This window comes from Eptesicus fuscus, chromosome 18 (genome assembly GCF_027574615.1).
Source record: "Eptesicus fuscus isolate TK198812 chromosome 18, DD_ASM_mEF_20220401, whole genome shotgun sequence".
In the NCBI taxonomy this organism is placed as follows: domain Eukaryota; kingdom Metazoa; phylum Chordata; class Mammalia; order Chiroptera; family Vespertilionidae; genus Eptesicus; species Eptesicus fuscus.
The window spans coordinates 48970042-48992447 of NC_072490.1; the positions used below are offsets into that span (position 1 = coordinate 48970042).

The window sequence follows — 22406 nt, forward strand, 5'->3', positions numbered from 1 at the left end:
CCCACCTTCCTCGAGATGGCTCTGCCCCGGATGTTACTGCTTGTTCTTTGGTCCGTACACAGCAAAACCACACCTCTTACTTCTGTTCCGAGTTGAACTACCTGTAGACCGGCGGTTCCCCTGCTCACACCAGTGCGATGTGTGCAGCTGGCTGGGAAGGGGTCTGCTCTTGGGACATGGGTGCATTGATTTGCAGAGTCAGGGGAGGACCTCCTGATATGTAACCCCCTTGTTTCTTGGATGAAACAGATCTTTGTAGTTTTGCTTTTTCACTAATATTTAGTGGGTTGGGGAGCTGGCAGGTATTGGAGCCCCAAACCTACGGCCTCTGTCTAGTCCAGGTAAAGACTTTTGGCATCAGGGTCTGCTTCTCAGGACTGGCGGGTGGCGCGCTTACCTGATGCAGCTCCGGCCCTGTCTTTGCTGTCCAGCAGGATGGGTAATCCAGCTGCCAGTGTGGAAGCCACACAAATGGGAGACAGCCTGGCTGCCTGCATCCTACTCTGCCCCCGCCTGACATTCTCCAAGGTTCTGGGAAATGGAAAGCATCTCCTTTGCAGAAAAAAAAAAAAAAAAAGGAAAAGAAAAAAGGACGACTGGCTGTGGAGATTGTGATACTAGAGAACATCTCCTGTAAAAGGCATAGGAGTTAATATCCTTGAGTTTAACCTCATTCCCTTTACTGTGATACCTGGTTCATTTGTTTGTCAGTTTCCTGGCTAGAACTCTGGCTCCGTTCAGGTTTGTTGGTCTAAATTCTGAGGTTAACACCACACCCCGGTGATTTCTGCAGCATGTTGTTAGTTTCTGCGTGGCCAGCTCTTTACTCGTGTTATACTTAACATGTGAAGTTACAGGTTGCAGGGTAGAAGCTGAGAATGGACAGGACCCTAGGTCTGGCTTATCCAGGGAGGTTTGTGCTTCTTATCTCTGGATAACTTAAAAAAATACTGATATCTGTCTCCCCTCCCCCCAATTAAATTCCACTATCTGCAGGTAGGTCCAGGGTATAGGGTTCTTTATTATTATTGTTACTAGAGGCCCAATGCATGAAATTTGTGCAAGAGTAGGCCCTTGCAGCCCCGCCCCCCACCCAGTGGTCATTCCGTAAGGTCACTCAGGAAGGTCGTTCTGCTGTCGGTCTAATTAGCATATTAGCTCTTTATTATATAGGATTGTTGTTGTTGTTGTTGTTGTTATTATTAAAGCATCCAGAGTTGAGAGCCAGAGCTGGAGTTTAACATGGCCTTTATGGATGGAGAACTTGATGATCAGGAGTTGAAGTGCCTTGTTTGAAGGTCACCAGGTCACAATTTGTATCATTTGGGGATCTTTTGCATATAAGAGACAGAAAAGTAAACTTTGGCAGGTAGTTGGTTCATGTAGATTTAAAGCTTCCATGGGGTTGGTTTTAAATTGGCTTTGTCCCTGGCTTAAAATTTGGCAACAGAAATCATCCACAGATTTTGCTTCCTCTGGCTTGGTTCCATCATTGAGCTCCTCTGCTGACTCCTTGCTGGATCCTCAGCCCTCCCCCCCGCCCCCCCCCTCGCCCCCCAGGTTTCCAGCTCATGCCATAAGAGCTCAGGAAGAGAGGAGAATCTCTCTGATTGGTGGATGTCCCCATTTCTAAACACATTGTTGGGAGGCAGGGACATGGTCTGACTGGCTTAAGCCAAAGTAGTGTCATTCTGTTGTCTTGTCCTCGCCCCCCCCCCCCCCCCACACCCCCCATTACGCACACACGCGCACGCGCACATACATAGCTGGCAGGGAGACAGGAGAGGTAAGGGGGCAAGGCTCTCCAATGTCTGACTCTGGCTAAGGAAGTGGGGGCTATGGTGGTTTCACAAACGGTGACAGCCACAAATTGCCACTGTGTTATCAGGCATTTAAAAGCACCATATGCCCCATGCTCAGTTAGGTGCTCTGCTCACAATAACTTGTATTTCTAAATAACTATCCTATGGGGTTGGATTTTTTAGCTCTATGTTACAGATAAGGAAACTGAGGCTCAATCACATGCCCTAATGGAAGCCACATGGATTACTCCCAAGGTCAAGACACTCTTACTCATTGTCCTGATACTAAGAAGAAGAATTATTTGGGAATAATTAGAGTGAACTAGCTCTAAGATACACAGCAAACAGATACATTTAAAAAGCTTCCCCTATACATGGACAATTAACAGCTATTCACTTGGTGTGCTTTAGTATATGGACAAAAAGTAGATTAGGAAATGAGACATTTAATTTTGATCCCTAGAAGCTTAGAATGATCAACTTCCTGGGGCTTTGTATGGCTCATCTGCAAAAACTAGGATGGAGTAGATGGTAGGTACCTAAAACTTCAGCATACTTTAAAAATGAAAAGTGACTTAGATTTTTACTCTGTCATTCAGGACCAGTGAGCAGGTATAAATGACACCAATTTTGACACCAATTTTGCTTTTTCGATGTGTTTCCGGATTTTCAAAGATTCTTCTTTCCCTCGGAAGGGTTCATCTTGCTGGAATATCTTTGTTCTTTGTTTAAGCATGAAAGCCGGTCTTTGCAATTGACATGTATGCATAAAGTATTTTATATGTTTCCTCATTTACTTCACAACTGTCTCAGTGTCTGCATTGCTAATGCCATCATGGTGTGATTATTATTATTATTCCTTTGACTAATTTGGAATAGAAAATGTATTATGCTTTCCTGGTGCCATCTTAATTTTTAATTGACTGTACAGTTTCCCTAACCGCTTTCTTTGCTTTTTAAAAGCACATTCGATTTTGTTTGGATGCGTTTAAATGTTAACATAGACAGCTGGGATGTATTGTTTGAAGTGTAATTCCATTTCATTTTGGATTCTGGGCACCTGTGATATTTGTCTTTTTACACATCAGTGCACTCAGGTGTGGGCTCACAACAAAAGAGATTTGCATCCATGATGGGATGTGGGGGGGAGCTTTGAACACAAGAGCTGGCAGATGGCAGCCTCCACCATGGGGTCGAAGATCGGATTCAGTTTGAGTTTTCAAAAAATACATCATGAAGCAGTGTTTCTTTCTTTTTTTATTTTTTAAATCCTCACCTGAGAATATTTTTATTGGTTTTTTAAGGAGAGAGGGAGAGAAAAACTGATGTGAGAGAAACATCGATCAGTTGCTTCTCCTACACACCCTGACCAGGGACTGAACCCACAACCTAGGTATGTGCCCTGACTGGGATTCGAACCTGCAGCTTTTCGGTGTACAGGACGACGCCCCAGCCAGCGGAGCCCCCTGGCCAGGGCAGTGCTTTTTTTCTGTTGTCCTTGGAGGGTTTTACCTTTCATATTCGCACGTACAATGGGTGACTGGCTCCTTGGGGCCCGAAGGATGTGGAAGTCTGCTGCTCTGCCTTGGCAGCCTCCGAGGCTCAGGCGTGCTGCATGGGGGTGGCAGCAGCCCTGGCTGTGATGTAGGTGCTTAAGTTCGGGTCCGTGACCTGCTGCACACTTAACCTCAGTGACCTGGGCTCTGAGCCTCACTTGCTCCATCTGTACAAGAGATGGAGTGACCCTTGCCCTCTGAAGATCAACTGAGGCGAGAGGCCCTTTGCACCCACCACATAGGCTTGATGCAGGCTCCAGGTCTTCTAGCCGTACGTACGACCTTGAGCACGTTCGAGAACTTCTCTAAGGGCCAGTTGGACTGCCGTGCAGACTAACGAAGATAATGTATATAAAGTGCCTAGAGCATTGAGCTTCTTGGCTTGTTGTAAGCTGTGATTGATGTTAATAGTAACCACGGTAACGTCTCTAGAGTCTCCCGTAGCTGTTTTTCTGTAAAACCAATAGGTTCTATTCGTTATTCCAAGGCCTGCGCTTCCAAGAAGTCACTTACTGGTGTGCCTTTGACACCTTCCTGGGCTCAGTGGTGCTGCCTTTGTCTCACTGTGGCTCTCCTGTCTTCCTTCCAGCACTGACCGAAGGCTACGTCGGCTCCCTTCAGGACAGCAGACACAGCAGCTCCTCGCAGATCCGTAGGCGCAAGGCCTCTGGGGACCCGTACTGGGCCTACTCCGGTAAGTGACCGTTCTGAGCGGGATCTCACAGGTCAGTGGCCTCTCATTAAACTCACCGGAAGGTTCACTTGGAATCACCTTCATGCCAGGCTTCTGTCTGTTCATACCTTTTGTGATTCCCTAAAAGTTCAAATATTCTATCCTGTTTTGCCTCGAGGTTATTAAAGTGCCTTAAATGATCCCTCTTGCCTGTGTTCTCAATCTGTTTCCCCCTGAATTTATTTCCTGAACTTCACTTGTTAACGAGTTATTGCGCCAAACTTGTCATTTTCCAAAAGACGCAGCCTTTCCTTCCCTGTCTTTCCAGTGGCTGGGATTCCAGAGGCTAGTCTGGAGCTGCTAAATGTCTGCTGAATATCATAGAGCATCACATATCAAAATGATCATTTATGCTTTAATCTAAGAGATGCAACTTTAGTTTCAAGTCAGATCTTAGTCGAATAGACTTCAGCCCTCTCTACTATATAGTATTTTGCAGTTCTTTTTCCTTTTGGCCTTTGAGCCAGTGAAGAGAGCACTACAGGGCAGGTAGGTTTACAGTTGTAAACACAGTTTATTCTTTATTAATTACTAGAGGCCCGGTGCACGAAAATTCTAGTGTGGGGCAGGGGGGGGGGGGTCCCTCAGCCTGTCCTATGCCCTCTCCCAGTCTGGGAGCCCTCAGGGGATGTCTGACGGATGGGAGCGGGCCTAAGCCGTCAGTCTGGCCTTCCTCTGTGGGAGGCTACTGGCGGGCCGATCGGGGGACAGCGCTGGCCAGCGAGTGGCTGGTACCTCCTCCCCCCATCCCCATCACCCCTCCGCTGTCGCTGGTTGCTGCTGCTGCCCCTCTGATCGCCGTCTCCTCCCTCTTCCTGCTGGTACCCGCCTTGGCTGGCCTGGCGCAGCCCGCTCACCGGCCCTGCCCCCCACCGACGGGGCGTTCCACTGTTCTGTTCGGTCTATTTGCATATTAGGCTTTTATTATATAGGATTGTATTATGTCCTATACAGACAACTATAGACCTACTTTTGCCCCACCCTGTATTATAACCATCTTGAATATTCTATTGGAAGTAATTTTATTACATTATGGCGGGGGGGATGAAAACCTATAAGAATACACAAAACTTTCTAAATTAATGCCTCTAACAACTAACAGAGATATGATAGGTGATTGCTGTTTCTAAAACAGATTTAGATGCTCAATACATGGAACATGTAGCTAATTAAGGAGGAATACTTGAAGAAAATAGGCCACTTTGGAAATTTCTTTGGCACTGAATAATTTAAATTCTTTGTATGAAAGGGCTGGAAGGCACAGAGTATTAGTCTTAATAATAAACCTATATATTATAGAATGTGGTTGCATACAGAACTGAACGGTATTATTTTCATAATGATACTCAGGTTTTAAATCCTGAATTTCTACCTGCAAATCCTCTTAAATCTATGTCAGTGTAAAATTTATAGGCCTGATCTTTAATTACACCTTATCTATTGGCTTTTTGCATCCTTTTGTCTCTTGATAAATCTCCTGCCCCTACAGGGAGAATAGCCTATCTGTTTTGTTTTGCAAAGAACAGATAGTGATTCTGAAGTCTTCCATCACACCCAGTTTCTTGTGATTAGAATGATCTAATTAGAGCCTTTTTGTCAACATTTTTGATAAATGAAGGAAATTTGGAGACAAAAGCCAAAATTACATATATAGAGAGCTCCTTGCCAAGAAACCCAAAGAAAATTTATCTTTTTGTACTCTGTGGCTGCAGTTCAGTTAAGAAGCAGCAAAAAGTGGCCTGCTATTTACGGTTCATCAATCTAGGATACTAATGGTGCTAGTCGAGAGTTGGAAGTTACGTCTCATCTGCATCTCCAGTTGAAAATGGAGTGAAGGAACGCAAGGCTTATGCTCTCCTCATTGCTTAGCTAGGAGTGGACACAGTGTATGATCTCTCTTGGATGGTGTCATTGTGGATATCTGGTGGACTTAATGCGTCTCCATTTTGTATTTCTGGAGTGCCTTGTCTGGATTGGGAACGTCTTCTACTGATGGGAAGTCGAATAGTTCAACCTCAGGGGTTTCATGCTTTTCTGGAAAGATGCAGATAGTGAATATCTTAGGCTTTGCCGGGCGTTTGGTGTTTATTGCAACCACTCAGCTCTGCCATTTTAGTGCAAAAGCACCCATAGGTAATATGGACAGACTGGCTGTGTTCCCATAAAATTGTATTTATGAACACTGAAATTTTAATTCTATTTAATTTCCATGTGTCAGGAAATATTATACTTCTTTTTCTTTTTAAATATATTTTCTATTGTGGATAGTATTACAGGTATGTCCCATTTCCTCTCCCTTACCCTCTCCTCTTCCCAGCTCCTACTCATTCTCCCAGGATACTTCTTATTAATTTTTTTCCCCCTCAACCATTTAAAAAGATAGAAACCACTCCTGGCAGGTATGTTCAATGGTTTGAGCATCAGCCTGTGTACTAGAGGGTCTCAGGTTTGATTCCTGGTCAAGGGCATGTTACCTGGTTTGCAGATTTGATCCCTGTCCCAGTCAGTGCTCGTGTGCGAGGCAATCGATGTGTCTTTCTCACATTGATGTATCTCTCTCTCTCCTTCTCCCCATTACTCCCTCTCTGCTTCCTTCCCTCCCCCCCTCTAAAAATCAATGGGAAAAATATTCTCAGGTGAGGATGAACCAAAAATAACTAACTAACTAACTAACTAACTAAATAAATAACAATAATACGGAAATCATTCTTATTTGTAGGCCATATTCACATAGCTGGCCAGCTGGATAGGGCCCACAGGCTATAGTTTTTGTCAGTTCCTATTGTGTTTTCTTTTCTGAAATTGAGATAGGACAGTCATGGAAGGATGCCCAGAGAGATATGGACTGGTTTGGAAGAACCAGGGAGGTCACTTGTTGGCCCCAATTCAGCAAATAGAAGGAGAAGAAGAGAATGGAAAAGATATCCGTTAATGGTGTGCATTCCTTATGCTTTAAACAGTTCTTCCTGAAAAGTATACTGAGGTTCCTCCATCAGCAGTTGCTTCATAGCCTTAGAAAGTTCTCCTGGCCGGACAAGTAATCAAAATGACATAGGCAGATTAACAGGAGAAAATCAGGTTTTAATTCCATGTACAAGGGGAATTTACATCGACATAAAAATGTTAAAGACAATATGACAAAATGCGGTATACGTGTAGATTAGGACTAAGGAAGCGGGGAATTAGGGGTCTAGGACTTCAGAAGGAAGTAAGGAGATGAAAAGAGTTAATGTTTAGTAAACACATGTTTGTTGGGCCATCTTGAAACAATGGGCATAGGAAGGACTTTGCTCTCATGGGCCTTGCTAGGCTCCTCCCTGTCTATCCGTCTGCTTCATATTAAACTGTAGTTATCTATGATAGTATCTTTTTTTTTCATGGGGAAGGTCAAAGGTTTTTCCTGTCTTCTGTTTCTTAAAAAATAACCACCTTAAAGTAATCAATATCCCCAAAGACATATTTTGGGGAAGCAAATTCTGCTTCCCCTCATACTAAAGTGGTGGAATATTGGTTCTCATGTCCAGAAGACTTGGGGTCCATCAAAGACATTCCTTAGCAGATGGCAAATGGACAAAGAAAGGGCAGGAAGGAGAAAGAGTTGTCTATTACTTTTGGCACATCAGACCAAGGCCTTTATTTTATTAAAAATTTTAAAAATATTTCTTGATTTGAGAGAGAGAGAGAGAGAGAGAGAGAGAGAGAGAGAGAGAGAGAGAGAAACATTGATTTGTTCCATTTTTTTATGCACTCATTAGTTGATTTCTGTATGTGCCCTGACTGGAGATTGAACCCGCATCCTTGCTGTATCAGGACAATACTCGAACCAACTGAGCTACCCAGGCTGGGTCAGCCCTGGGCCTTGAAACTACAGTAAACCAGATGTTGTGAAAGTGGATAACGAATGGCTCCGGGCTGCCTGTCACTATTTGAGCCAATTAAGCAGAGACAGGGTGAATCCTACATGAGCATTTTACTTTCCAATATAGCCAGCAACATGGGAGAGCTGCAGGTCATCCACAAAAATATGCTCTAACTACCCCTCATTCTCCTCCCCTCCCCAGCCAGCTGCATATATTAGATAGAAGGCAAAGATTACATGAGGAAGTATGCAAAAGGAATTACAGGCTTGGGGGGTAGGCAAAAGGAATAAGAATAGGTATAATGATTACAGGTTACAGGCAATTCAGGCTGGGGGTTGCAAAGAGCAGGATTCCATTGTTTTGACAACAAGGTTGTTAATCTTTCTGTGATAATAGGCAGTTCTAGGACACTATAAGGAGAATGGACCACATTTCTAGGTTAACTCCCAGGTCCAGGACATAACTCCCAGCCAGGTCAGAATGTGCTTTTTTGTTTTTTGTTTTGTTAATCCTCATCTGAGAATATTTTTTTCCATTGATTTGTAGAGAGAGTGGAAGAGAGGGAATGAGAGAGAGAAACATCAATGTGAGAGAGCCACGTGCAACCTAGGTATGTGCCCTGACCGAGAATTGAACCCGGGACCCTTCAGTGACGGGGCCCACTTTCTAACCACTGAGCCACGCCGGTCAGGGCAGAGTGTGCTTTCTTTAATCAGAAAATTTAACAAGTTCCTGGCATAAAGTACCTAATATTACTTCGTGCTCTGTTTGCCACCTTTATTATTGTTGTGATTGGAACTCTCAGTGGGTAACTGGGATTGACAGTGGGTGGGGGTCACCAGGTAATACTGAGAGCTAAGCAAGCTAAATTCAATTATTTGTATTTCACCAGAATTTCCCATTTTGGATTTGAGAATAAGGGTTATGAAAACTACCCTCAAGTTCAGGAGTTGGTTGGTAAACTCTAAACCTCCTCCTATTTTTGAGAGTAAAGTTTTATTGGAACACAATAAACCATGCCTATTCTTTTGTGTATATTCTTTGGCTGGTTTCAGGCTACAGCTGAAGAGTTGAGTAGCTCACATAGACCTTTGACCAAAAAGTTTAGAATATTATTATCTGGTCCTTGATAGAAAAAGCTTGCCAACTTCTGCTCACACTGATACAGCTCGGGTTTTGGAGCAGATGTTAGCCTGGCTCACACAGAAGTGTTCAGAGATTTGGAACATATCTTTTTTCCTTTTCTCCCCCTTGGGTCCTGCATTTTCCCCTTAGCTGGAATATCCCTGGCAAGTGTTCAGTTGGCATTCCTTGTGATTCTGGTGGTCCTGTTTTGGAGAGGACTTGGCAGGAACAAAGATGAGGGAGTGGGATGGTGAGGAGATGGAGCAGGGAGATGAGTGGGTATTGGCCATTCTGGGCCCCCGGGTTACTATGCCCTGCTCCTTAGATCGCCCTCCTGTGGGGGTTTGGTGAATGATGCTGATCGGGTTATTCCAGTGGCATTCCATCCCGGTCACTTGAGGAGAGTTGTAAGTATTTAAGCTGTGTATGGCTTGCTTTTAGGATATTGTCATAACAGCAATTCGTTCATGTTAGTGTAACTTGGCACTTTAGAACTAGCCAAGTAGCATCATTCTGGATAATGCATTCATCCTATTTGTATTTGAAGAGCCAAAAACCTTCACTTCTGTAGGCTTATTAAACAGTGCCATTGTGAACACTCAGTTTTAGCATAGAGGGCTGGAGGAGCCTGGAGATGCGTGTTCTAGTCCCGTTGTGATCATCTGAAGACTGGTTATCTCTCTGGTTCTTAATTTGTCTGCTGTAAAAGGTGGGTCTTAATAGCTGAGTTCAATGGGGGAAATACCATGTATCAGAGACATGAAGCAGAATATAAATGTAAGATATTATTATTGTTAACTGGTAATAATAACAATGTAATTTCAAGATTGCTTTGTGTCTTTGGATTTATATTCTTTATACCAAGATAGGGAAAGAAGGGGAATGACCTTTTTATGTATTTTATGAAGAATTACACTAAAAAAAGCAGGCAGGGGAGGGGGGTAGTTCAAGTAAGAGTATCTTAATGGAAATATTAAACCAGTTTCTTTCCTATTAATTTTACTCAACTAACATACAGATACTTTTCTGTGTTACTTGAGGTGATGATAACATATGAATTTTGGAGTTTGCCCAGAACTTCTGTAGTTATTACACAGAAACGAACACATGTTAGGTAGGTCATCATTGTTGGAAAGGGAAATGAGAAACAAATCTGGACCAAGTTCAAGTGGAAATTTGAGGCATTTTCATAAAACTCTCTGTTCTCTCTCCTCCCCCTCAAAGACTTGGGAGAAAAACAGGCAGTGGTTTCTCCTCCCACCCCTTTTTTACGTATCCAATTTGGTGCTCTGCAGGTTCTATCTCTTGTTCCTTCTGTGTAGAAAGACTTCATGATTCAAAACAAGGGTAACGTTTCTCATGGTTAGAGGAATACAAAACTGAGACATGCAATGACCGAAATGTCTTATAAGAAGCACCTGGTGTTACGCTGGGTGAAGGTCAAGTAGGATTATTCTAGGAGGCATTCATGCTGTGGCCAGGAAATTGTGGGAGGAGATATATGCAAGGTCCTTTCTCATTGTCCCGGCGTTTGATGACTTGCCCAGCTGTAGAATGGAGATAAAAGGACAAACCTTGCAGGGTGGCTTTGAAGAGTAGAGGTGATGTATGTAATCACCTGGTATAATTCTTAGCCTCTATTCTGGAGTGGAATAGGTATTTACTCAGTTGGCTCTTAACTATATGTCACTGCACTACCCTATTCATATAAGCATCTGGCTTTATAACACACACCTGTGTTGTGTGTGTGGGTAGGTGTATGTCTCATTTCCCCAGCTAAATGTGGAATCCTTGGGGACAAGGATTGGTATAGCTTATAATTTTTTTTCCCTACTGTGCGCCAGCATATTTCATTTTGTGCATATTTGATGCATATTTTTCAAGTGGATGAGTGGATGGATGGATAAATGGACTCGTGCCAGAGTCTGTTCTTAGGAACTCACTCAGGGGATCCTGCCATGAAATTCAGATAAATTAGTGGGTGATTTACAAAAGGTTTCGCCGTTGGATCCTTTTAAGTAATGAGCTCCTCTGGTGAACTTAAGATATAATTAAGTTCCTAAAATAACATTTCCATGCCTATTTTTAATAATGTTTATACAGGGTAAAGCAAAATATACATGCCTGCAGAAGGCTGCTTTTGTCGTTAGAACCATGGAAGGCACTGTAGAACCTCAAAGTTTAGTATTAATATTGTATTATTTGCCCCCCCACCCCCCTCCTATGCCTTCTCCAAAGTCTCAAGGGAATCATTTTCCCAGAGACATTTCCTTTGCAACAGAGACCTTCTGATCTGATGGAACCACGCGGTTGGGGATGAATCAGCCTTGAGATTCATCTTCCCAAGCCCCAGTTTAAAGGTACTCCGCCTTCATGCTTAGCTTGGCCTTTCTCTCCCCAGCTCATTAGTCTCCCCTTTATTTTTTACAATTAAATTTTATCTTGACTCTATAGTTCCCTGTTAGCTTATTTACAGTTTATTAACAGTAGCTATTTACTTACTCATCCAACATAGTTATTAATGTGCTGTGCTATAATGTAATGGGAAGGGCCAGAAAAGCTCCTCAGAATTGCTATTGCCAGATCTCAGACCTTAAAGGTGGGCAGGTCTGGGAGGCCTTGGGGCATGAAGTGATCTGGCAGGGACCAGGGACCTGGGAGCAGCTCAGTGGGTCTAAGGGCATTTGGGAGGGTGGAGAGAGTTAGGAGAATAATAAAGAGTATTGGAGTTGGACCATGAAGGGCCCTGACAGGATCCTGCTCGTGTCCTAGACCATCTTTCTGAGGATGATAGGGAGTGGTTAAGGGTTTCACGGTGGAAGTGAACAAAGTTGGTTTTATGTTTGAGTGAAACCATTGGTTGTAGGCTCGGGAATGGTCAGTGAGGAAGAGGGTAGGATGAAAAATGATGTGGTTGTTTGTCAAGGATTTGAGAGGTGAAAGGAAAGAGCCCAGGGGAATTCATTACCACTAGTACACGGAAGAGAAAGCAGAATGTATTGCCTAGAATGATCCCAAGGTTGACAGGAGGTGGCATTGCTCTCAATTTAAAATGAGTGAGTGAGAAATGGTGGTGGGGTTCATACAGATAAAAAATATTTGGACTTGGTCCTATGAAGATGTGGCGTAATGTTTTATTCATATATTTGACACCTTTTAAACTTTATGTTCCTTTGTGTGTAATTAATCTTTGCATTCTCTGTTGTTACTTACATGTTTTGGAATAGGAGGGCCTCGGGTAGTGGATGTATTGTGGAACAACTGTTTTTTTCCTGTAGGTATGCTTTTTTTCTTTACACTTGATCGGTGATTACAAGGATAGATAGTGTGAGAAAAAACACATATGGTCACACACGAATCAGGACTTTATGTATAAAAGAGAAAAATGCGTTGCCATATGCTTAGGGCACCGTGAGCATTTTTCAGTACTTGGCTGAATCTGTTTTCCTTTCCGTACACTGTTTGAAATAAATTATTTGTACATTTTAGAGATGTCTTTTTTCTTTTAAAACTTTTATTTTAATCCTGGCTGCCTGAGTTCTAATGTTTCTTGGCATCTTCTCTCTGGAGATGGTTTCACAAGTGTTTGTGATGGTAATGGATGCCATTGTGCGTTTTAGGAGGACAGCAGTACATTTCCTAGGGCCCTTGAGACCTTTGAGAAAGCATATTAGGAAGGAAGACGGAATAGTATTCAACGCTGGGTTGATATCAAGTAATGGATATCCGTGATAACAATTTCAGTTGTTGCTATGATGGGACATTTAAAACTTGGGTAAATGGAAGCCTAAGAGGTAGGATTTAAAATTGGCTCTGGTGGTAGTGAGTTGATGGAGACTTTTTGATTTTTTAAAAAATTATTTTTAAATTATAGTTGATGTACAACATTATAATAGTTTCACGTATTCGGCTCAGTGATTAGACATTTATATGCCTTATGAAGTGAGCCCCATGATCAGCCCAGTCCTCACCTGGCACCATTCATAGTTATTAGGACATTGTTGACCGTATTCCCTATGCTGTACCTGACATCCCCATGGCTCATTTTATGACTGGCCCTTCATACTTCTTAATCCCCTTCACCTTTTTCACCCATCTCCGCCCCCCAACCCCCATCTGTCAACCATCAGTTTATGGGTTTGTTTTCTGTTTTGTTTGTTTATTTATTATGTTTCTTAGATTCTATATATAAGCCAAATCATATGGTATTTGTCAATACCCTAGAGCCGTGGTCAGCAAACTGCGGCTCGCGAGCCACATGCGGCTCTTTGGCCCCTTGAGTGTGGCTCTTCCACAAAATACCACGGCCTGGGCGAGTCTATTTTGAAGAAGTGGCGTTAGAAGAAGTTTAAGTTTAAAAACTTGGGCTCTCAAAAGAAATTTCAATCGTTGTACTGTTGATATTTGGCTCTGTTGACTAATGAGTTTGCCGAACACTGCCCTAGAGGGCCATCCATGTTGTCGCAAGTGGCAAGATTTCATTCCTTTTTTTAGGGCTGAGTAATATTTCATTGTATATCTGTACCACATCATCTTTACTGATGGAGCCTTTTTGGAGGACTCCTTTCCAATATGTGAGAAAATGTTAAATATCGATGGTCTTCCATCCAATATTTCTGCTTCTAGGACTCTGTCTTTCAGAAACTCTTGTGCATAGCCCCAAAGTGGTCTTGTAGCCACAGCCTAAATAACCAGCACTAGGTACTTGGGTAAATATAGTGCATCTTTATAATGGAATGCTTACTAAATACCTACCAAAGTGAAACAGGCTGAGCTGTAGATATAATAAAATAATAGGGGTAAGGAGGTCCCATTAATGAAGAGAGATTAGAAGTCTGGAACCTCTACACAAATGTTCATTGTGTTTCTCATTGAGAAATGAGAGCTACTGCCTTATATTTCCAAAATATTTTAATATCAGATAGAATTATATCGAGGATATTTCAATTTCTTATGCCAGTACCTTAACAATATTTTCTAAAATATTTTTGTTGTTGTTTAGTTTTGAATAGATGGCTGAATTGTATAGAATTCATGCAGTTTTCTTTGTAACCATTTTGAGGGAAGAGAAAGCCAGAAGGAAAGCAAAAGCCTTTATGTTTCTGTAATTGGCTGTATCTAAACTATTTTAGGTAAAACATTTTCCCTGGCATTTCAAATTTTATAAAATGCTGATATGAACCATGCAGAAGTTAATGAACTGCTATTGACTAAGTTTGAAAATGAACACCACGATTTATTGAACCAAGCAGTCAGTAAACAGGGACCTAGGCAGAGATGAGGTCAATATTTGCTTTGATATAACATAAATCCTAATATTCAGTAACCTATAAATTTAGTGGGTCTACAGAAGGCATACAGACATATCTATGAGTATATATTTTTCATATCTGTGATGGAACTGAAACATTTTTTTCCCCCTGGTCATAAATTTTGAAGGATGATTCTCTCTCCTTTGAAGCTATCTTCTTGGGGGCAGGGGTGGTGGAGGGAGTGTGGGTTAGTGGAGGGGCATGATTAATTTAAAGGTTTAAAAGGAAAATACACCCAGCCTCATACATGCCTGACAATTGGAGAGCATGATTTGCATGTGCTTTTTGATTTACTTAGAGGCTATTCATCTTCCTTCCTAACCTAACAAAATGTACTCATTCGTTATATCTGACTTGGTTCATAAAACCCACTCTCTGACTGTATGAAATGGGAACATTCTATCTTTCCCTTTGGTTATTGTTAAGCTGTTATGTGGAATTTTTTTTTGTTTTGGCAAATACAATACCATTGGTATGTATCATGTTCAGTAACACTTTATTGGCCTTTCCTTTGTTGAAAATATTAAGTTGAGTGTGGACTCTTATCGCTTATCCTGTCTCTTCTCTTGGTGGGATGAGCTAGGGAGCAATGCAAGCTAAGGGAGAGCTGTGTCTCTGGACTGTGAAGTTTTAGTAATGGGCGTACAAAGCAGGAGTAAGTGTCTAATGCGTGTGTAAACACTGAATTTCCTCTCGGTTTAAATGTAGAGGGGAACTCAGTTCACAAGGTTAAGTGTAATCTTGTACCTGAACAACAGTGTATGTCTCATATGGTCCCCCTGTGGTCAGTTCACCTTGAGTGTTCTTAGGTCAGGGGACAGTGTAGAGAGGAGATGTTAGTTGTCAGTGCTTCAAGTGAACTGAAATTAACCCCATCTCCATCTCCCAGCTGCTAATCTCCCAGGGCTCTGTTTGAGGTCAGCATCACTAAGGGTAGTGTGTCTTCTTGGTCATCTCTTTGGCTACTAAAACCTTTTGCGACTAGGACCTTGTTTAGGTTAAAAAAACAAAGCAGTGGTACGTATGTAATGTAGAACTATGCCTTCTCTAGAGATTCTTTCTAGCAACTGTAGAAACTTTATTAGATGCTTTCTAGTAATTTTACTTTTCACTAATAATACTATAGTGTATAATAACTCATGTTTTCCCCAAATGTAGTATTGAATATGATTTTATGTCATATAAAAAAACGACATAAAGGACTTGACTTTAACATAATAAAGTCATTTCTTGCTCAGATATTTATTAAGGAGAAACTCCAAATTTGGTGCTAATAGATTTGTAATACTCCTGTCACTTGACAGTATCTCTTTTAATGGAGGTAGATCTTGCCCAGAGACTTTAGCTGATAGAGTATTCATTCATTGATGGAGAATTTGATCTTGTGGTTTCATTGTTTCTTGGTAACTTTCATATCTGGCAGCCATGCTAATTTTCTATTTTAGTGTGTTAAGCTTCTTATTAATTCTTTGTTTAAGATTTTATAAAAACCAAGTCAGTTTAAAGGAAAAAAGTTAGCTCCGCATTTGTACAGCAGTGTTCCAGTGTGGAAAAATAAGTCTTCATCTCCTGGAGGTGTGATCACCACCTCAGAAGAATTGAAAGGCTTCTTCCATGCCGTACAGTTATCCTACATAAAGGGCACAGCGCTTCCTTGAACGGCTTAAGAATTAAGGAAATTATTCTGTGTCCTAATTTTAAAAAGCATAGCTCTTTATATGTCCTGTCTCTGTGACAGCCGTATAGATTATTACAAATCATCAAAGTAGACACTGGCCCAAATCCTGGACTTTCCTCCCCTCGCCTCCCTGGCTACTCCTCCCACTTTGGGACCTCCCCAGGATGCAACAGTGGCCTCTAACTCATCCTCCACCATCCACTGTTAGTGGCTGTTGCCTCTGACTTGTTAACTTTTTTTTTCTTTAATATATTTTATTGATTTTTTACAGAGAGGAAGAGAGAGGGATAGAGAGTCAGAAACATCGATGAGAGAGAAACATCGATCAGCTGCCTCTTGCACACCCCCTACTGGGGATGTGCCCGCAACCAAGGTACATGCCCTTGACCGGAATCGAACCTGGGACCCTTGAGTCCCCAGGCCGATGCTCTATCCACTGAGCCAAACCGGTTTCGGCAAATGTTTTAAACATTATCTCTGCTTAGCACAATGGAGGGGATTTTGCAGCGTACAAGGGCGGGCTGTGGCAGTATTGCAGGTCATGTCCTGTGCTCTGTGGCCCACTTGGTGGGTTTAGTTGACCTTGAGATCATCCTTGGGCCTGGGAAGCCACTTGGTCCAGATTTTCCGTTTTTGCTGATCCACATTCTTCCAGTTTGGAGGCCATTGTCTGGGAGGAAAACAAGCTCCTTCTTGAAGTTGCATGGAGATTTGCTGCTCCCGAAGGGATCATTTCGTTGCTCTGCCCCAATTATTGTTGGCCTCTTTCCCTCCTGGAGTCCGTTTTTCTCTGTCCCACCCTTCCCCCTCGTTCCAGGAGCGAGGCCTGTGTTCTTCCCTCGGCAGGGAGTGCACGCCATCGCTGCATTTGGTATTGATTGGGCGCCTGAGACATTTTAGCAGGGAGATGAAATATGAACCTGCGCTCGGCCGTCTGCGAAAAAGCGAGGAGCCGCTTCCAGCGGGTTTCTGCTTCTGGGGCCCGCTGTGACGATGGCAGGTATTTTCTCCTCGCAGCCGTGAACTGCGGAGTCCACGCTCTCCCGTTGGGGAGTGATTTTGACACCTTTGAAGGCCCTGTGGCTTTGATATTTTTACACCACCGCCTAATGCGCTATCTTACAACGTTTCCTTCTGGGGAAAGATTGCCCTTTCTCTCACCGTCCACTGGGGTGTGAAAAGGAAGTTTCCACACGCGGGGCCCGTTGGACCAAGTACCTGCTGTGCCAGAAGGAAGGACTCAAGGCTTGCGTCCCTTTGTGGTAACAATACCCCCGGTTGACAGTAATACCAGGACCCCCTCCCCTGTCCCCCCTCCCCCCCAAATTCACACCGAAGTCATTTCCAGGAGCTTGTTTGGGTGTGAGGATTGGTTTTTGTGTCAGTTGCCATGTTTTGTCTCTGGAAGAGACCTCCCGGCCCTCCTGGCGTGAGCATGAGGGCAGTTTACCCCTTTGCAGAGGCGTCCAGAGGCAGGCACCTCCGGGCAGCACCTTGGCGCCTCTGCCCTCTTTAGGGAACATTCCTGTTTCCGCGTTACCGTCCGTACTCAGGAGGCTGGGTGTGAGAACCACTTTCCCTGCGGCTTTCATGTTTCAGCAGTTCCAGAAGTCGGTGCTGAGGTATAACGCCCAGAGAAAGAAGAGAACGTCTCCCTTCCCTTTCCTGTATCTCTATTTAAGAACAAGAAAAACGTTACTCAGAGGACCCTACCTCGGGCCAATCAACCCTTCTGTTTCATTGGTCAGAGCTGGATCTCCTGTTCTTGCTTAATCCAGTCACTGGCAAGAGAAATGGGATTAGCCTGATGGGCTTAGGTCGATCAGGATTTACCCCGAAGTAGCAGGGGAATGGCGTTTGGATAAGTAGCCATGGTGCCCGCAGCCTGGTTACCTTTCTCAGGTATTAAAAGCTAAGCAACCTCATGGCTTAATAATAATACAAGAAGTTACAGGAAAGAAATTACGTTTGAAATGAAAATTTAATTTCAGAAGCCTGACATGGTTGCAAATAGAATGGGAAAGCTCCATGAATTTGGGGTTCTCTAGAGTACTCGGGGTTGCACTGTCCTGTTCTGTCGCCACTGGTCACACGTGGCTATTGACATTGAAATGATGAAAATTAGATAAAAATTACATTAGCCAGACTTCAAGTGTTTGGTAGCCGCAGATGGCTAATGGCCACCCTTTCATACAGCACAGAACTTCCCGGACTTAGACGCTCCAGGGAAGTCAGCAGGGAACATTTTCTGAGCGCCGAGACTCTGTCTGGGCTCAGGGCTTTGTCCGTCTTAATTGCCCTGCACACTCGCCCTCTGAGCGAGGCTGCTTTTGTCGGAAGGGAAACCTTCCTTCTGGGGAAGCGGCTCCCCAGTCAGAAACCTCTCCTGAGTGTTGACACCTGTCTGTGTGCTGCGCTCTCCAAGCCGCGGGCACTGAGTGTGGAAGGGAGACAACCAGGTATTTGCAAACAGTCTTCCAAGTGGAGAGCCTGCGGTGCAGGTGTGAGATCTCTGGGGAAAAACTTGCATGTGCTCCAGGTGTATTAGCTCCTCAAATCCGGGGAGACCCCGTGGAGGCCCCTCTTCCCTGTGGTGGTTCCAGAAGTTGTGCTGCGCTAGCTACTGAGCAACATTCTGGCCAAGGTTCTGTATCTTTGGCTACGTAGATCGGGGACTTAGAGGAGTGAGGTGTGCGTGTGCGTTTGCATGTGTGTTTGTTTGTGTGCCTCTCTCTAGTCTTCAGGACGTTGATCATTCACGGAAAGAGTATTTATCAGACACTGGCCACGAGCCGGGCTCAGTTCTAGACACAGGAGCTACAAAAAGAGAGCACAACGAACAAAATTCCCCTCCTGCCTGGTGGAGACCCACAGTGAGGCATGCTCACAGTAATAGGAAATCTCACTGGATAAAGCTATGGGGAAAGGAAGGTACGGTAAGGCAACCCAGAGGGATGAAGCCCGGTGAGGTACTATTTTGGGGTGGGGGTGGGGGCAGAAAAGGCCTCTCTGATGAGATGATATTTGAGGGGAGACCTGGATCTAATGCGAGACTGAGCCCTGTGGAGTGGGGGTAGGCCTTCCAGTCATAGGGAAGGGAGGAGATGGTGGAACTTGGAAAGACTTAAATCATGAACTGAACCTAAAATCACTCTGCTAATTTTAGTTGGTCTTATTCTAGGACAGTGATGGGCAACCTTTTGAGCTTGGTGTGTCAAACTTTGCCAAAAAACTGAGCATAACTCGGGTAGTGTGTCACTTTGAGGAAAAAAACATTATTTCATAAATGTTTCATCCTCGGCATGTGGCCGCCTCAGCGGCCGCATGTCATCAGAAATGGCTACGTGTGTCAGTGCTGACACGCGTGTCATAGGTTCGCCATCACTGATCTAGAACCTTGATTGGCCCGGGATGCGGTGCTACCTCTTACAGTGCACAGAACAGTGCTCCCAGTAAAGAATCATCGGACCCCAAATGTCAGCAGTGTCCAGGCTGAGAAAACCCAGTGCCAGAGGCTCAGCAGAGTTCGTTGCTTTGGCACTCTGTCACCATGATGCCGTGGGAGTCCCACCTTTCTAGCAGTTATTGATCCGAATTCTTAATTGAGCGAGCATCCCGTGGCAGGAACACGGCGGGCGGGGTGCGCAGGGTGGCTCAGGCATTACAGAGTCAAGCGAGTGGCATGGTGTTCGGCTCTCTGGGGACTGGGGAGGAGAAAGGGGCAGCGTGGCTACGTGCCCATCCCAGGTGTCTGTGCACGAAATCACAGAATCTCTGGTTGTGGTGAGCAGCCTGCCTCTCAGGTTGTGTGAAGGTGATGCGTGAGCCACGAAAGAGGTGGCGAGGTTGCTTTTATTATTGTTTTATTTTTGAGGTCCCTGCTGGCTACTCCACGTGTCCAACCTTTGGTCTAAGAGGCTGCTATGAAATCATATTTGTCTTAGTGTTGCTAACCATGAAGGACTCTCTAGAATGGTGGATCAAGCCACGGCAGCACCATGGAAAAGCCAGTTACCTGGTGTGAACCCTGACAAGTCACTTGAAAGCTGGGCAGAGCCCAGCACTCTTTCTTAAGTGGTCATTTTAAACAAAGCGAGTGGGAAGGAAAATAGAGGTGTGGATGGTGACTGACAGGTCATCATGATCCAGCTTTCTGTCAAGTGTTAGCCGCTTAGTATTTGATACGAGTTATGTAAATGTTGTAATAATGGTCACAGGTTTCACTTCTTTCTGGGTAGGGATTAAACCAAAATAACATTGTGTTGGGGTGTAAATGCGTATGTATTCACGCATGCTCTTAGCACTGGAGAGCAGGCGGTTGGTTATTCTGTGCTTGCTCTCGCCAAGACCTCTTGGACGCGTGTAGATGTAAAGACAAGTTCATGTGGGCCCTGCCCCCAGTAGGCAATTTTCCTCTTTCGCTTTTGAAAACAATTCCATTATTCCAGTGACTTTGAAGGTTAAATATGCCAAGATCTAATATATTTATCCTGACACACCTATTGTAGGCCTACTGAGAGTTTGAAAAGCCTGGCTCAGAAATACTCTTTGAAATCGGAATGATAACATCTTACCAAAGTATTGACATATCTACTTAAAGTCTTCCGACGTGTGTTATTCCAGTTCCCTTGGTCCCTATCGTATTGGAGCTCCAATCCAGACACCTCTTGATGGTGATGGTCATGTGAGACCCACTTTCTCCCCAAAGCGATGTTGGAATTATTGTAGCATCTTTTTTTTTTTTTTTTACATTCCAGACTAATTCCAAAGGACTTTCTTCAGTCATTGCTGTTGACAAGAGACTATTTAGTTTTTTTCCTTGGAGTTTAAGTCTGACATCTCTGATTGATAACACATTTTGCAGATCTCCATCTGTATATAAAAGTAGATTTGGGATTTCAAATCTCTCTGGTAGAAATACAGACTGCATTACAAAAAGAAGTATGTTCCTATCACAAATGATTTAACACCATTCCATTAAAATAGGCTTTCCTAATTAAAAGTGCTTAGTATAAAACACATTCATTATTAAAATATGTTACTTAGAAGAGGAGGATTGCCACACTCCATTTTTTAATACGTTTTATTTTAGTGGTATAAAGGTTACACCAGGCTCATTTACTTTATTTTATTTACTTATTCAAATATATAATGATTTCACTGTAGGAAACACTTTTCCCTAATTTTCCTCTTGTAGACAACTCCAAAATACATAGGTTCTCATTTAAGTCATTTGTCTCAAGGTAGCTCCAACTAAGTGCTGCCCTTTGCAGAAGATGTTTCACAGCTTATTAAGAGCTTTTAAAGTATTCTTTCATGTTAATTGCTTGGCATTTAGATGTCTTAGGTAATTAATAAATTAGGTACAGTTGTAATAGAAAAGGTGGAAAATACATGCATTCGGGGTCCAAAGGCACTGTAGTGGGTTGCAGAATTCTTAAAATACAAGTTCAGATAAATACTTGATACTTGATTTCTCATCACAGAACCGAATAGATTTATACATGCAGAGGACAGGAAATATAATAATTAAAAATATATCAATTGATTTCAGATTTTTGTCTGTAAAATACTAGTCATGAATACGGTTGTTAGAATCCATATTTATGATATTAGAATTTGATAGAGAGAGAGAGAGAAAGTTATTTATTCATCAGAAAAGCACTAGCCCTTCCATTGTTTATCGCAAGGAATTGTGAACTATATCTCTCTAACTCACAGGTGTGATGTCTGTCTTTTTTTTTTTAGGGGCATTTACTACAGGGACTAATTTTAGACATTGGGAGACTTTTGCAGCCATTTTAACTGTTAGTGACTTAAAGATTTAAATAATTTTACTGATTTCTCGATGTTAGCCTCTGGGAGTAGAGTTTCTGTGAGCAGAAACAGCATGATCTATCCAGAACTGATTATTTCTGTGTTCACCTCTGCCGAGTCTCAGTGTAAGAAGTCCTTGGCAAGGGGCTGTGTAAAAGATGGTTGCTGAGAGAGTGTTGTCCCAAAGTCGACCTGGAACACCTTGTAAAAAGTGCCTTTTAAAAAGTCAGAACAAATAGGCTGTTAAGAGGCTTTTTATGGCAGTAGATCCTGTGGCCAGGGAAAACTGGGAATTGCTGAGATAAACATAGTATTGCAGATTTCTTTACTGCGGGACTTTTAGAGCCTTTAACATTCCACTCTTAATATCGAATTGGACATCTCACCTTCACTGAGCACTCACACTGCATTAGGGAGGGAGGGGAAAGAAAAGAGGAAAGGGAGGAGTGTGTCGGCATGTGGGTAGGAGAGTGGTTCTGTTGTCTTCTGTCATCATTCTTTTCTAACAGCCTTGGGAGTTCTC

General features: G+C 43.2%; 1 protein-coding gene across 2 annotated transcripts in view; it reads left to right on the top strand.

The window, feature by feature from the left end:
• Positions 1-22406, top strand: part of PTPRG (protein tyrosine phosphatase receptor type G) — a 649319-nt gene that overhangs the window by 163430 nt on the left and 463483 nt on the right. For both annotated transcript variants that reach the window (XM_008146280.3, XM_008146281.3), the window contains exon 2: positions 3948-4052. In XM_008146280.3, coding sequence (XP_008144502.1) covers positions 3948-4052 — 105 coding nt within the window. The remainder of the gene's footprint in view (positions 1-3947; positions 4053-22406) is intronic.